The sequence below is a fragment of the Falco cherrug genome, chromosome 10, assembly GCF_023634085.1.
Source record: "Falco cherrug isolate bFalChe1 chromosome 10, bFalChe1.pri, whole genome shotgun sequence".
Classification (NCBI taxonomy): Eukaryota; Metazoa; Chordata; class Aves; order Falconiformes; family Falconidae; genus Falco; species Falco cherrug.
This window is the reverse complement of record NC_073706.1, coordinates 36,103,680-36,118,937: the sequence shown is the minus strand read 5'-3', so window position 1 is coordinate 36,118,937 and position 15,258 is coordinate 36,103,680. Positions and strand designations below refer to the sequence as shown.

The window sequence follows — 15,258 nt, the reverse complement described above, 5'->3', positions numbered from 1 at the left end:
CTGAACAAGCAGGGCCACGGGTAGGTGCCTGTGGTATGAGGGGCCCTGGGGACCCCCATACCTACAGCACCACAGGGCTGGGAGGGCCCTTCACACCCAGGGCAGGGTGGAGGAAGCAGGGCAGGCGGAGCAAGGGGTGGAGGAAGAGGGTGATGGCTCAAACAGCCTCTGAAAGATGGTCCGTCCCTCAGAAAGCTGGTGACTGCAGGGAGTCCAATGAAGTAATCATCACTCTCCCGTCAACAGAAATAATTTTTAATTCATACACGTGCCCAAAGCATGCAATCACCCCCAGCAGATCTGCCTCTGTAAACTTCTCCACTTAGGTGCTGCTGCTGAGAGAAATCGGTGAAGAGGACATGTCCCACACCACCTTTGGAAGTGCCGTGCCACAAGGATTTGCATGGAAGGGATTTCTCCTCTTGAGAACAGTTAGGATCGCTCACTTCTCCAAGAGGTGCGGTGTTGGGCTGTCTGAGGCTGTGGGCAGGTATCGTCCCTGTGTTTCTGTGGAGCTAGTAGTTAGTCGGTTGGGTTTTTTTGCAATTAGGGGAAATGAGAAAGGAAGGATTTTGAGTCAAAGTGGAGATTCTGGAGTATGAGGTACAACCAGCAGCAGAAAGGGCCAGGCAGGTGGGTGAGGCAGCCAGCCCGTGTCCCACTGCCAAAGCTCCAGGGCTCTCTCTGGGTGGGAAGGACAGTGGTCTCTGTCCAGGAGCGGCTTGGGTCTGTCTCTGGCAGCCCTGGGGGAGCTCCAGGCTTTCACCACCCTCCCGAATTAAGGCAATTCGTCTTGCACGCAGGATGGTGTAACCCCCCCCCACCCCCCGGCTACCTCGGCGGCCCTGACACGGAGCTCCCCCAGGGAGCCTGTGGCACAGGGAGAACCGAACCGCTGCGGCCCAGAGGGTGAAGCCCCCCCCCCCCCTCCCAGGCGGGGACAGGTAACGCTGGAGCGCCCCGTCCCGGGGACCAAGAGCCCCCAGGCAGGCGGAGGGCCCGCTGCCCCCCGGCGCCGAGGAACCCGGCCGTGCCGGGGCGCCCGGACCGCCACGGCGGTGATGGCGGCGGCCGCACTACGTTTCCCGGCATGCCGCGGGCGGCGGCGGGGCCGCTTCCGGGTCGGCGGCCGCCAGCGCCCTGTGTTTACTTCCGGCCGCCCCAGTGCGCGAGTGTCAGGCTGAGGAGGGGAGCCGGGGCCGCCCCGCCCTGCCGCAGCCGGGCCGGGCCGGAGGGCAGGCGGCGGGGCCAGGAAGGCGGGCGGGAGGCGGGGGCCGGCAGGCAGGAGCCCCGCGCCCGCAGCGGCCCCCATGAGCGGGCGGTGAGCGGCGAGGCGGCGGCCGCGGAGGCTCCGGCGCGGCAGGACCCAGCCATGGACTGGCTCATGGGGTGAGTGGGGCCGCCCCGCCGGGCGGGCCTGCCGGCGCTGGGGGCCCTGGGCCGCGGGGCGGGCGGCGCCGGGGCAGGCTGGAGGGGCCGGGGCGGGCGGCCCGGGGCGGAGGAGGTGCGGGGGCCCGGCCTCGTCCCGGGCGGCGGCTCCCTGGGAAAGTAACTTCTCGCCGCGGTTCCCGGGGGGCTGAGGAGGGCGGGCGCTGCGGGTCCCCGCGCTCCCCGGCGGTGCGGGGCGGTGCGGGGCTAATCCCTCTGCGGCAGAGCAGCACTCCGCACCGAAGGGCTTGCCAAGGTTTAACTGGCTTTCTGCGGAGAGGAAGAAGAGGCCTCGGCGGAGATTAAAGCCGAATCAGGACCACGCCATGGGGGCTCCGAGAGCCTGGGATTAATAGCGCTAATTACATCGAGACAGAAGGTAGAAAGCGCCGTGCTGCTGGTTCCAGGTCTGCGAACCTCAGTGCAGGAGGGGTGCGGGTGGTGGGGGTGACGTGCCACCTCACCGGTATCCCGAGCAGGGTACTGTCGGTTACTTCTGCGTGAATTGTGCCGGTGACCTACACCGGGGTGAACTGTGAATAATTACGCTTCAGAATCGCACGAGCAGCAGGTTTGTGTTTCAGCGGGACTAGTACTGCAGTGATAACTTGTAGCCCTTCGTTTCTTCTTTGCGGGAGTTTGGTCCGGCTCCTGAATGTGATCTTTACCATCTAGGTTGCCTTCTTTTCCAGTGCGTTGTGCCTGGAATACAGAATAAACTCTTTTGTCACAGTTGCTGGGATGTGCTGTGCTGGAAAGATCACTGGTGTGCGTGTTGGCTTTTGTCTGCAGCTGAACTCTTTGCTGGTGGATGTACGGCACTTATTACCTATCTTCAGACTAGCTGTGGCTGGCTGTCGAGCCGCTGGTCAGTCCCAGTTAGGTTTTACTGTAATTTTGACCCCTCAGCCCGATGGAGCGAACGCTGCATGTCCATGGGGTTGGTACTGACGCTGGGTTTTCCTGCAGCTGGCTGAGCAGCAGAAATGCAGTGTTCGTGCTGTGCGAAGGGGTCTGCGTGCCCTGGGCTGCAGTGCTTGCGGCTCGTGAGTCAGGGGGCTGGCCTCTATTACTGCATGGTCTTAATGAAAATACAAATGAGAAGCTTGTTCTGATTTGTTTCATAACGACCACGAAGCACAGGTGGTCTGTTGTATTTACTCTGTAAAAGTAAAAGCTCAACTGACAAAAAGTGCCGCTGTAATTGCGTAAGTCCTGGGTTTGACTGTTTTTTCCTAAGACATTTGTATGACTCAAAATGCCTCATTTATGCTGTTGTACTTATTTTGTGTGAATTACGTTGTAAAGAAGAAAAGAATCAAGTTTCAGTTTACTTAAACTCAAGATATGTTACAATGCTGATTTTCTTACGAGAAATAATTTGGGCATTTTGAAGTTGTTATGAAAAAAATTGGCATTTGTTCTGTACTTTTTTTACCCGGGGTGGGTGGATCCGGCCATGGAAAAAGACTTGCCTGTTTTCCCCATTGTAATGGGAATGGATCCTGAGTCATTTGCGTGTTACTCGCTTGTTCTCAGCTATTTCCTGGTAAGTTTCTCACCTGACCAAACACAGTATTGTCCCACCGAGGCTCTTAATGTTTTTTCCCCTTAAAACTTTGCGAGTTCTATTTGTGTGAATTTGGGGGCAGAGGCGGGAGGTGCAGATTATGGCAGGAAGGGAGAGCATTGATATTTCGTTAGGGGGAAGGGGTAGAAGGCCTGAGGGACCCTTTCTTAATCTGTCCAACGGCTGTTGTTAGCAGCTATGTATCCAAATGGAAACATCCCTCTTGCCATTTGAGAGAGAAACTGAGGGCATTTGTCTGCCAGGGCAGAAGTTTAGGTAATGTCACTTGCTCAGGCTTTCTTTCAGTGAAAACTTCAGCTGGCTGGGTCTCCCGCTCGCTCGAGAAGGGAAGGGTTGCAGAAGTAGTAGGAAAACGGGTCACTCCCAGTGACCTATCGGTTTGTGTTGATGCCTCTGGAGAGCAAATTGTGTTGGCCTGCTTCTTGGTGTTGTCACTCTTTCCCAAATAAGTGTCGCTACTAATAAAAGCACTGTGATCTTTCTTATTCCGAACTGCTTTGGTAACGTGCTGGTTTGCAGTTACAGCTTTCCATACACTTGTATGTCTCATGTTAGCGGTTGTACCGCCTTAATGTTTTGGTGTGAGAAACACCCTCTGTGTTTTAACTTTTATATTACTGAGAACTTCACCTTCAAGTGCAAGTGTATTAAATTAGGCAGCGGTAACAGTTGCTTCTGTGTAGATCTCTCCCCTTCAAGTTTGTGTTACATTTGTCTGATACATGATGGAGAGTTGAGATCTGCTTTATTCCTTTCTGGTCCTCCCCTTCACTTGTGGTACGATTAGAATCTACCCTTCCCCCCCCCCCCCCCCCTCCCTTTCCAAGAGACCACAACAGGCAGCTGCCCAAGTGTCTCTGCTTCGGAGTGCTTAATATACAAAAAAAAGAAGCTGAAGATTATAAACAACAGTGAATTTATTTCAGATTAACAAACAGCTATAGGTTTGCATGGTCACACAGCAAAACTTCTCTGGGTGCTGCCTTCTGTTCAGTCAAGTCCTGGGGAAGAAAGCTGGGGAACAAAAATAGCTGCTGGCATGTTACAGCACTCGGTTGAGCACCAAAATGAACCCAGAGTCTTTTCTGTGGTTGGTTACAGTCTTCAACTTTTCTATTGAATGTAACCTTAATACTGATATTGGGGGAAAAACTGTGGTTTCTTCAGTGCATTCTCTCCACTAAGAAAGATGACCATCTGGAGCTTTTTTTTGTTGTACATAGGATATATTTTCAGTGCGATTTTGACTAGAGATTGGTATTGCTTAATTGCTTTGCTCATCAACATCTGACAGATCTGTGTTACCCTTTTTGGAAAAGATTTCAAACTTTTGTGTTACAAATACCATTGTGATCTGCTCTTGAAGTTCAAAGTAACAACAAAGATAGGCATTGTTCCTTCAGTTATGAAACTTGCTTTATAATTTGTTTTAAAATTCTTAAACGAAAAGGAGTAAAACACATTAATGGTACTAGTAAACCTGACAGTGTCAGTTATTTTTAACCTTCAGCTGTGATGTCAGGTGCCGTAACATATTTTTTCATAATAGAGGAGGATTGTGTACTGTAGCCCTTTGTGAACTGTTATGTAAAAAGGGGAGAGGGAAACAAAATATTTTGCCAACAATTATGTGTTAAACACAAAACATAATTTGGGGCTACATCTGTACATCATAGTTCAGCAGGTTAGTAGACTATGCTGATTGAAACTAAGTGCAACAGCTGAACATAGTTGTGATGGCTAAACACCTCTGTAGATGCATCTTAAACTGGGGAAGAAACCCTTCCTCTGCAGAAATGAGCTGGAGAGCTGTGCATGGGCTACTTGAAAAGCCTTCAGCATGTAGACCAGCCCTATAAAAAACAGGACTCAGTGAAGGAAATGAGCAGGAGGGGAAGTTCTTTCATGTTTTCCTTTGCAAGAAAGCTTTTTCCATAAACTAATGGCATTCCCTCTTGACTCTTGAATGCCTCTGAGCATGAGAAAAACCGCATCCTCAAGAAGTGAAGTGCTACCTCTGAACTCTCCAGTGAAGACTATTTTCTGTTGAACGTGTATCCATATTCTCTCTGCATCAGAGGACTGTGTTATTCCAGGATCTGTGTAAGTATCTCTCGTACTTGTGAACTGCAGGGTCCACTCATTTCACAGGTAGTTCTGGTACCGGTAAAGTGCCAGTGCCCTCATCCGTGTGGCTTGGTTTCATTGCAGTACTAAGCGCTCTTTCTAAGGGAAGACTGCAGCACCTAGCGGCTTGTTAAAAATTTTAGGTGCAAACCATCTGTTGTGTAGTAAGCCATCTTTTCTTCTGGAGAGCAGAGTGTCTAGCTCTTTTTGGGAGGGATTTATTACAGTAAAAAACAAGTTGTGGGACCATGCTAACTTCACACAAGTGTATTATCTCTCTGCCTTTCCGTGCCTTACAGTGACTTGACAAATATTCACAGCTCCTTCTCCCAGACTTAATTAGAGTGTAAATGGAATAAAAGGGAAGGGGCTGTCTGCAGTAGGGATTTTTTCAGTCTTTAGTTTAAGTTGCAGATTTTGTGGTCCATATTGTCATACCATCCACTGCTCAATTACCAGTTCTTTCAGATGTTGCCCTGGTGATTTGAAAAGGAGGGCCTAAAAATGATTGAAGGCTATTCTTTTCTCATATCCCACATCTGCAGCTTTGAGGACAGTTGGAGAAGCAATGACCTAGAAAGACCAGGAAAATACAGGCGGCAGAAGAAAGCAGCAAACTCCTGATCAGAATATTTGTGCCCAAAGACGGCACAGACAGGTTCAGTCTACTGAGGTGCTCTGTGATCTGCAAGATGGAGCAAGTGGCAACAGCTGTAAATAGAAGAATGTCTAATCTAATGTAAGAGCCTTCACACTTGCAAATTTTATTTAGTAATGTCAATTAATCCATTATACACACCACATATGTTTGCTGCCTTGCACGGTCTTCATCTGACCAGGATAGGTGGTTGGGAAGTATGTCGTATTAAGATAGCACAGTAACTACACAAATTCAGTCTTCTCGAGTATATGCAATACTGATGATTTTTAACAAACAGTGTAAGAGAACTTATCAAGGTCTGCATGCTGCTGGGTTTGTCTAGTTAAGCAGGCCTGCGTGTCATGTAGTTACTTTATTTAGCTGTAACTATCAGGCTTAAAATAAAGCTTAAGAATTTTCCCACTTGTTTTGCGTGTAGGATTTTGCCACGTTATTTCAGCAGTGATTTTGAAGGCTTGAAGTAACACATACTGCTGTTTTGTTGTCGTCCATTCTGCATTTATCAAAGTGTCTTTAAGAAATTTTCTTGTAAGGCCTTAAGACACTGTCCAGTTCAATATACATTATGGTGAAATATGAGTAATATTGTTATGCAGAGAAGTCCTAGCCTTGAGCTAGAGCAGCTAAGGACTAGATGTGAAAAAAGCACACGCTAGCGTTCTAGTTCTCAGTCAGTAAAAATCCAATATGCCATTTTTTCAGCTGTTAGACTAAATCTTTATTGTTTTTGAATGGGATGCATTATCATGGAGTCATAGCGTATCTCAAGCTGGAAGGGACCCATAAGGATCATCAAGTCCATTAATGGTAAGAAGTGCATCTTGTCATGGGAACAGAGAAATCCCACAGCATATTTAGCTGCCAGCTTGGCTGGTGCATAATACAGTTGAACCAAGAAGAGCATGGCTCTCTTTGCTTAGCAGACCTTTATATAAAAAGGTAGCTAATGATTTTTATTCTAGGTACTGTTTGAAACTTCCTTATTTCTATAAAAAGGAAGAAACACTGAAAGGTGCTGTAACCATAAGGGATGCCTTTCCCCTTTCTTTCCTTTAGTCATCCTCAGTGAAGAAAGTCTCCTGCCTTTATAAGGCAGTCTTCCCTCCAGAAACTGCTGCAACATCTCACCTTCCACAGCTTGCATGGTGTGTTTATTTGTTCTGTTTGTTAACTGACCTCACAACAGGTGTTTCCCTTGCACTACATTCCTTGCAAATTCTTGGCTTCACAGGCCATTTTCTCTACTTTGAGGGAGCTTAGAATAACTGAGAACCGGTAAACCAGACATGTCCAGTCCCCCTGGGCAGGAAATATTCATGTGTTCCTTATTTACTTCTATTTATAGGTGTAACATTACCTAGGGGGTTTCAGGTTGTTCCCCCCCAGATAAATTGAGGTCCGTCTGTGAGCCACTTGCACTCAGTTCACTGCTTACTTTTGAGACTTAAATATTATTTTATATACTTAGCAGACATGAGCAGTACCTCTGTTAAACCAGAACTTAGCTGTGAAAACAACTAGTATAACATAGTCTGCAGGTAAAAGAATATCTCCATTAAATATTAACTTGTAATATTCATTAGTATACTAGTGGAAAGTTGCTGTTAGTTTGAAACATGAGTTTCCAGGGCTGTAGTAGTTGTAGAAAAGGAGTCAGGACTGGAGAGAGCAATTTAAACTCTTCAGGCACGTTGTTCCCTTACACATCTCTGGTTCTGAAAGTGCTCGGTTATATTACTGAGATTGTTGCTGTCAAGGCTTTTCTGCTGTAATGCAAAACAAATAAAAAAATAACCACAGAGCCTTGCTCCCTGAAGTGTCCTGGTATAGTTAATTATTGATTTCTTGGAGAAAATGCCAAATAAATCCTACATTTTGTTACTTTATGTTACTTTAGCAAACCACACAATTTGTATCGGGCAGTTACTTTCCTTTGGTCAGTACAATGCACGTGAATACAGATTTGTTCTTACGAGAGCATTCTTTTTCCAACAGGGATTTTATTGAGAGACAAGAAAAGCAGATCAATCTCCAGGTCCCTAAAGTAAAATGAACTATTACTTTCTTTAGAAGAGTTGAGCATTCTGAAAGGGTAGCAATGCGCCTTCCTTGTGTCTTTCTGCATGTTACCCTCTCCTCCTTTGTGCTAGCACCAGTATTTGGGAAGGCTGGTAGGTTAAGATGCTCATTTGACTGAAAACTAATCTTTTCTTTTTTTTTTTATCCTTCTTTTCTCTCCTAAGGTTAGTTTTCAGCTAAGTGAATTCCTGCAGCCTGTCTGTGTGGCTACGCGTATAATGTTAATAGCACTATGGAGCTGGTGAAGACATAAAGCTTAGGGGGGCACTCTTTCTGGTGGCAGCAAGGACTTAATTGAATGTAATCATGTAGTAATGTGATTATTAGTGGTAATTACTCTGCAAATAATTAGTAATTTCCTGATGTTGTATCGCTCTGCTTGAACTGTTCGGAAGAACTGCAGAACATCTGAAAACAGGAGGTGCCGTGACAAGGCTGGTATCTTGGAGCAGGTAGCGGCCTCGGAATGCCGTCACAGTTGCTGTCCTACTGTGTTACATTCAGCTTATGGCTAAATTATAAATATACTTGTAGTGAATTGGATATTTATGAATAACTTGGAGTTTATAATTTGCTCTAAATCATGTCTCATCTACCTGGGAAAAGCGCTGGCTCTGTCATGGTGTACGTGTGAAGGTGGGTGGTATTTTGGGTGCCTGGCCAAGTCCAGCTGTCTGGTGGAAGAGAGTTTTCCAGGAGCTCGGTTCGCGCGTGATGGCCTACATAGCTTTGCTGTATTTCACTAGGACTTCCCATCTGTTAAATCTACTGGATGTGGGCCCAGAGGAAGCATACTTGAAAGAGTAAAATTTATAAGAGACTGCAATTTTGGATAGCTGTGTATACAAGTTTGAACTCGGTGTTGTTAGATCTGCATATTCTGCAATCACTGCTGACCTATTAAACAACTTTAATGTGGGCTTCTGCTAGTGGAATACTACTGAAGTAATCTTGTGCATAGTTGTTAACCCATGTTTAGCCTTCTACTGTCAGTGATAAGGTGGTGAAACTTACATGCAATGTTCAGTTTTTTAATGCCCTCCTTAACAGTTTTTTCACTCATCTTACTCTGCATTTAAAAATAAATATTAGACTATGCCCTTCACTGTCCCAAGCTCTATAATGAGTAAATGTGATTATTTTTTTTTAAATTGGTTTTGCAGTCATTTATATTATTACAGTTATATCGGTGAGTCTACTTAAGGAAGAACTGTTGCTTCATTATTTTGTTGCCGCACTTCAAACAGATGCGCTCTAGAAGCCTCCCCGCTCCTGAGATAGTGTGTAATAATTTTAAGTGATTTAATTTTGCAGTTAGAATGATGAGTATAACTGTAAATGGCTGAAAAGCAGTATTATAATTTTAGCATTTGGAGGGAGGAAAAATGGCAGTTTTGTGTGAAGTTAGTTTCCTTTTATTCTGCCAGCCAAGAGAAACTGGTCAGAGTGCAAGCTCTTCACACAATCCATAGAGCTCTGTTTCTGACTGTGGAAAAAGAGCATTGAGCACATACATTAAAAAAAAACAAACCCCAACAAAACAAAACACACGCAGTACCAAACCCAGAGTTTAGACACAGTTTTCAAGGCCCTGAAGAATGTCAGAAGTTAAACTGGAATCAAGACAGGAATGACTGCCATAGATCAAATTCCTTCTTACTCTGAACATTCAAAGAGTAAATCCATTAAGCTAGAATGTAAGTATGCAGAAAACTATTTTTAAATGATCCGGGCCTAGTAACTCAAGCTCTTCACAATGTATCTGCATGCTTTTTGTTTATTCTTTTTGTTTTCTTTTTTCTTCACGTTAGAAAAGTGTTCATTTAATATTGTCAGTGTTCAGGGTCTGGATCACTGCTGTCCCTTCTTTATACTGTAATGTGTAAATAGTTGGGATTTTTATCTGAGAAGTGTCCCAGTATTTATACATAAAGCACAGAATTTGTGTAAACCGGGTTGCAGAGAAGTGACCTTGAGACTTTTTTTTAACCACTTCATTTTACAACCTTAATGTTCCTTCAGTCTAGAATTTCCTAATTTAGAGAACTTTTATTTTGTGCAGTTCTTTATAAAGCAGCGGGGAGTTACACAGTATGGAACAAAGTCTTTCCTGAGTATCTTAACAGGTTATGCAAAACTGGATAGAGATGGGTTTTTTACAGGGAGGTGTTCTGTGTCGGCTTTGGGGATGGGCTCAGGTTACAGAGTTGACTCTGGGGTTTCAAGTTTGTGTCAGGTGTTATGAATGATAAATAGCTTGCTTTTCAGTCTTGTCTCTGATACCCAGGTGTGGCTGGAACTCTAACCTTCATGACTGTCATGTCTAATGAAGTGTTAGTGTGACTGCTTTCCATCAGATGTAAAAAGGGACTAATTTTGTAGTGAGGGCTAATAACTTTTATTAGACCAATAAATGTACTTGGGGAAGAAAGAAAAAGCTTCTGGGCATGCTTGTATCTCTTGTTTATGTTAATAGGCTGCCTGGAACAAAACCACGTTAGTACTACAGCCCCACGTCAGCTGGATAAATCTCCCCTGCTGATGTAGCAGGGGGCTGGTACCTTTTTAAGGAGCTGACCAGCCTACGTTCAACAAGGCGCAGGTGGCCACTGGTCTTGCTATTTAACACCTGAGTCAATTCTAGGAAGAGAGATACTGGAAATGGTAGTATTTGCTGGTTCTGGTCTAGGGTATCCTAATCTTCAGATACACCGATCCCCTCCAATGTCTTTCGTTAGGTGAGTCAGCCTTTCTTGGTTCATTTGTGATTTCTCGCTGGGGTGCATGTGCTAACCTGCGGTTCTTACACGTTTACAGGTCTCATCTGTGACTCCTTTTTGTTGTAGCCAGATAGTGCTGTTTTTTGAACTAGCTGATTTTTGAGGTTTGAAAGAAGTCTAACTGGTAAGAGATGAACAGAAAAAATAACAAAGGGGGTACTTCAGTCTAATGCCTACAGCTGATTTTTTGTTCCGTTCTAGCCTTAACCTTGTAAGGCAGAGGGTCTGTTGGATGCCCCTCTGCTGCTGGATTTTTTTGAGGCATTAAGGGAGTAGTGTTTCTCCTGCACAGTGTTCCTGGACGGGCTTCTAACAGTAGTTGTTCTTATTGTATCCCTTCCTTACTTGATTATTGTTGTGCTGTCGGTTATGAGCAATTTTTGAAGACTAACCTGAAACTTCAGGGGGTTTTGGATGTATTTATTAATGTTTCTTACTAGGCTGATGGTAGAGTTTTACTGTGTGGTCTGGCATAGGACAGGTTTTCACTTTGAGTTGTGGGTGCTGTTCCAAATGCTGAATTTGGTGATTTGCATTCTCGTAACCTCAGTGTCTGCGATGAGGTTGTCTCTCTTGCCCCACCCTGCTAAATATGAAAGTACTGGCCCTAGTCAACTGGAGCTTGTTGAGGCTTGAGCTGGTGAAGTGCCATGCTAGGAGAGCTCCTCTGAAAGGGGACATCCTGTGTTACGCTCGTAAGGCACAGCTGGGTATTTAGCTGCCAGTTGATAGGCGACGTGGTTAGTTTACTTTTTAAAGGGTGGCCTTCCTGTTTTTGCACAGTACTATAAATGGGTGGTGTTTGAATTTTTTTTTAAAAAGTGTTTATAAGTGTTTTCCAGGCTTCTTTCAGGCAGGATGTGCCCAGTCATCTGCTAAAATGTCAGCAGGCAGCTGTTGCTGTAGGTGGTGTAACTTCGCAGGTGGGCAAAATTTTGTACATGTTCAGACTTGCATTTTCTCATTATGGTTAGTAGAATCAATGCTTATGTTTAAATCAAATTTAACCATGAACTTATGAGGTTGACTGGTTGGGAATACTTGAAATTGATCATCTTGATAATGGAGAAATATTTTCTACAGTTCATGAAACACATGGAACTTTTTTATTCATATTATTCACTACATTGCACAACAAAAATCACTTGCTGTTTTGTTTATTCAGTAGAAATGTATGTTGTCCTTTTTTGAAGTAAATAAGAAATAGTCTTGCTTAGCAGATCTATGAAATTCTCGTGTTTAAACATTTCCTTCTGAAACATGGGCTTTTCTCTATTTTCTAGGTGGCAAAAAAATTCTTGAAGGAAGTAACTTTATTATAAAGACAGACTCATTTCACCACATTCGTTCTACATCTTTAGGGTGTGTCAGCTATCTGCAGTATTTCTGAACTGAGCCAAAAATGTAAAATAAAAAACTGTTAAATATTTCTGTGGGCATCGCAAATTAAGCTAACATGGAGGTTGCTTAACTTCTGAATGACAACTTCCATGAAGGGTTTAATGTACACAATTCAAATCCACTCGCAACTTGATTTGACTTCCTGTGTAGAAAAGTGCCCTTGTGGTGACAACGGTAAAAAAACCCATCTTTTTTGTTTGTTAAGCAAACCCAAGAGTACATGAGAGAAGTCAGCAGGCTGGTGGGCCCTAGTGTTGACAACAGCCATTGCAGTTCAAGTAAGCAGGTAAAATTTGAGCAAATAGGAAGCAAATATAGGAAGAAGGATGGTACTTACACATGTAATAAAACTTTGCTAGCATATACATTGCCATTTCCTGTCTGGGTATAATAAAGGAATAATAATTATTTTCTATTATTACTAAGACCTTAATATTATTATGAAATACTGCACATAATATCTTGTGCAGAGTCACTGTTTGTAATTGAACTGTAGCTGTCAAAACAAATGCACAAAGAACTTGGATCTGGGGAATTCCAGTATATGCCCGACTTAAAGCAGTAATTTATTGTTCATCCAGATAAATGGCCGTGGCCTGATTCATCACACATGCACATTTTGCAAATAGATGCCTGCAACATGCTAGCCTTGTATCACACACAGCACACTGTCTGTGTGACTTTGCAGTTGCCTGTGGCTGCAAACTTTATGGCCTGCCCTTTAATCCCTAGGCCAATAGTTCTTGTTGCATGGTTTGTATATAATATTTTCTTCTACTTGTGGACATAGCACATTTTTAGTATAAAGCATGGATGTGGTTTGGTTGGGTCTGTAACTTTACAGGCAAAGGTTCTAGTCCTAGTTATGCCAAAAAACAGTGTATGCAATTTGGTGTCACAAGCCAGGCCAAAAGATGCTACTGATCAGTCTCAAGGGCTAAGATGGAGAAAGATTGATGTCTTCTGAATGATGTGAGATTGAAACTTGAGGGCACCAGATTTGTGGACTACACAGTACTCGAGTGGGAAAGTGCCTCTGTTTTCTGGAGGGCTTGATTTGATAGTGTGGTAGAAAAGGAAATGTGATTGGGCTGAATGTGCAGCTTTGTGCAAAATTGTGTCCTCTGCCGTTTCCTTTGAAACTAGAGTTTGGTAACTGCTCCACATTTGCTGCTCTTATTATGTTGATCAAGTACTCTAGAAGAAAGATTAGACAACTGTTAATGAGCTATGAAAAAGTACGTGAGGCTTGGAGGAGGTCAGAGGCCGTTGTAATGCGGGACCCAGGCTGCACGCGCAAACAAAATCCACCCAGGGCTTTTTGTTCCTGGTAAAGTGAAATGTGAAGATATTCTGCTCTTTTTCCTAGTTGCTGTTAATTCTGTGATCCACTATTCTAAGTCTTATACTTTTAAAAAATGGCACACAAAGTTTTCCTGGCTAGATGGAGGGAGAATTAATTTCACCTGTTTGGTTTTGCTGGCCAAACAATGAAGTAGGTCAGGTTTGTATTAGCTAAAGTAAGAGGGATAATGCATCCTAGCTTTGGTATGTTTTGGATGAAAAATACCACATCATTACAAGAGGATGTTGCGAAGATGAAGTTTCTCAAAGAGTCTGACTGAAATTGACTGTCCCCTTATCCTTTTGCTAGTATACGTTTGAGTGTATGGACTTTTTACATGCAAAAAAAAAAAAAAAAAAAGCAGGACCAAACAGCTTTGGGAACAACTAATCCAAATCGGATCCATGTTTTCACTGAAAGTAGTAATGTGGCTGCTTACAGGAACTATCCCTGTGGCTTGTTTCCCTAGGAACCCTGGAGACTAGTGATGTGGGTGGAGTCTACAGGACATGGAGTAAAAATATTGTGAGATAAACCTATGCAACACCGAGCCTAATCTCCAAGGAAGACAATGGTTATCATATAGCCATGGGCTACTCATTAACTCGGGCTTGCTAAAACAAATATTATTTTAGAGTGACAGCCAGCTACTAACATGAAACTATTACTTGCTTTTTAATCTCATTTTGGATTTGCTTCTTTGTGCCAATTTTTTTGAGTTTAGTGGTAAAATGACAATGTGAGTATCACAGCAGGCACTGTCTCAGACCTCCAGAGAAAGAATGAGTTCTCCAATATGCTCTTGCTACAAAATCAAATCCAGAAGAACTTAAGCTTAACTACGTTTCAGTAAATACTTACTCTGCTTCATCCTGTGGAAAAGCAATAGCCAGTTCAAAAATTGGGGGAGAATAAAGCAAAAGTGGGTTTAAAACAATTGACTTGCCAGCATACTTTCACAATAAGAACAATTTTAGGGTCTTGCATATGATAGAAGGTTGGAATACTAATAAATAGGAAGATTTTTTGTATACATCCCATAGTTGAGCTTTGGGGTTTAAACTGTATGATTCACTAAGATAAATAATACAGTTTGGTAAAGATTAACCACATTAGCAAGAGTGCTAGATAGGATAATACTTGTTTTCGGTCTGTGCATCAAAGCCAAGCAGTCAGAGCCAGGAAGAAATTTCTCTTGGGATATGGTGTTGGGCAATTAGCTGCATTTCCAGAGATTTATGGAGTCTTCTGAATTGCTTCAGTGTTGGCCATTGTCAGAAATGGAATACTAGGCTTGGTAGGCTGTTGTTTTGCATACTGCATGGTCCTGTGATGCGGAGGTAGATATCCAGAACATACTTACATAACAGCAGGATAAAGCTTAATCTTCTGTTTGCAAATACCTCCCCTTTCAATGCTGAAATACTTCATAAAAATCTGATTGTTATAGAGGAACAAAAATATAACTCCTGTCTAAAACAACTTTTGTAACACTCGTTTCCATATCTGTTTATTCTTACAGAAGTACTAGAAGTATTAGTTGGTGATACGATTTTAAGTTTGGAAAACTTGAAGTATTATTAGAATGCTTTTCCTCCTGGTTTTTAAGATAGTGCTACTTGTGCATTTGCACCTCCATGGTATGTCTTGCAGAAAGATTAAGAATTTGATATCTCTTCTTTCTTGTTTTAAGTTAATACGTTTTGGACTAAGGTCAACTTTTTCAGATTCGTTATTCGTGAAGTTGGTTGTCTTCTTAGCATATTTCATTCTTGTTTAGAGGCCCTGAATTACAGTGCCTGGTTCCTAGGGATGACTAAGTCACTTTTTTTTTTTTTTTTTTTCT

General features: G+C 43.5%; 1 protein-coding gene across 4 annotated transcripts in view; it reads left to right on the top strand.

Annotated features, from left to right (window-relative positions):
* Positions 1-1,139: 1,139 nt before the first annotated feature.
* Positions 1,140-15,258, top strand: part of MOB2 (MOB kinase activator 2) — a 116,444-nt gene continuing 102,325 nt past the window's right edge. The window contains exon 1 of one of the 4 annotated variants that reach the window (XM_055722019.1): positions 1,140-1,389. In XM_055722019.1, coding sequence (XP_055577994.1) covers positions 1,373-1,389 — 17 coding nt within the window. In that variant the 5' untranslated portion in view covers positions 1,140-1,372. Of the gene's footprint in view, positions 1,390-1,680; positions 1,808-14,729; positions 14,753-15,258 lie in introns of those variants that run through there. The other 3 variants (XM_055722024.1, XM_055722023.1, XM_055722020.1) reach the window with 3 other exon arrangements.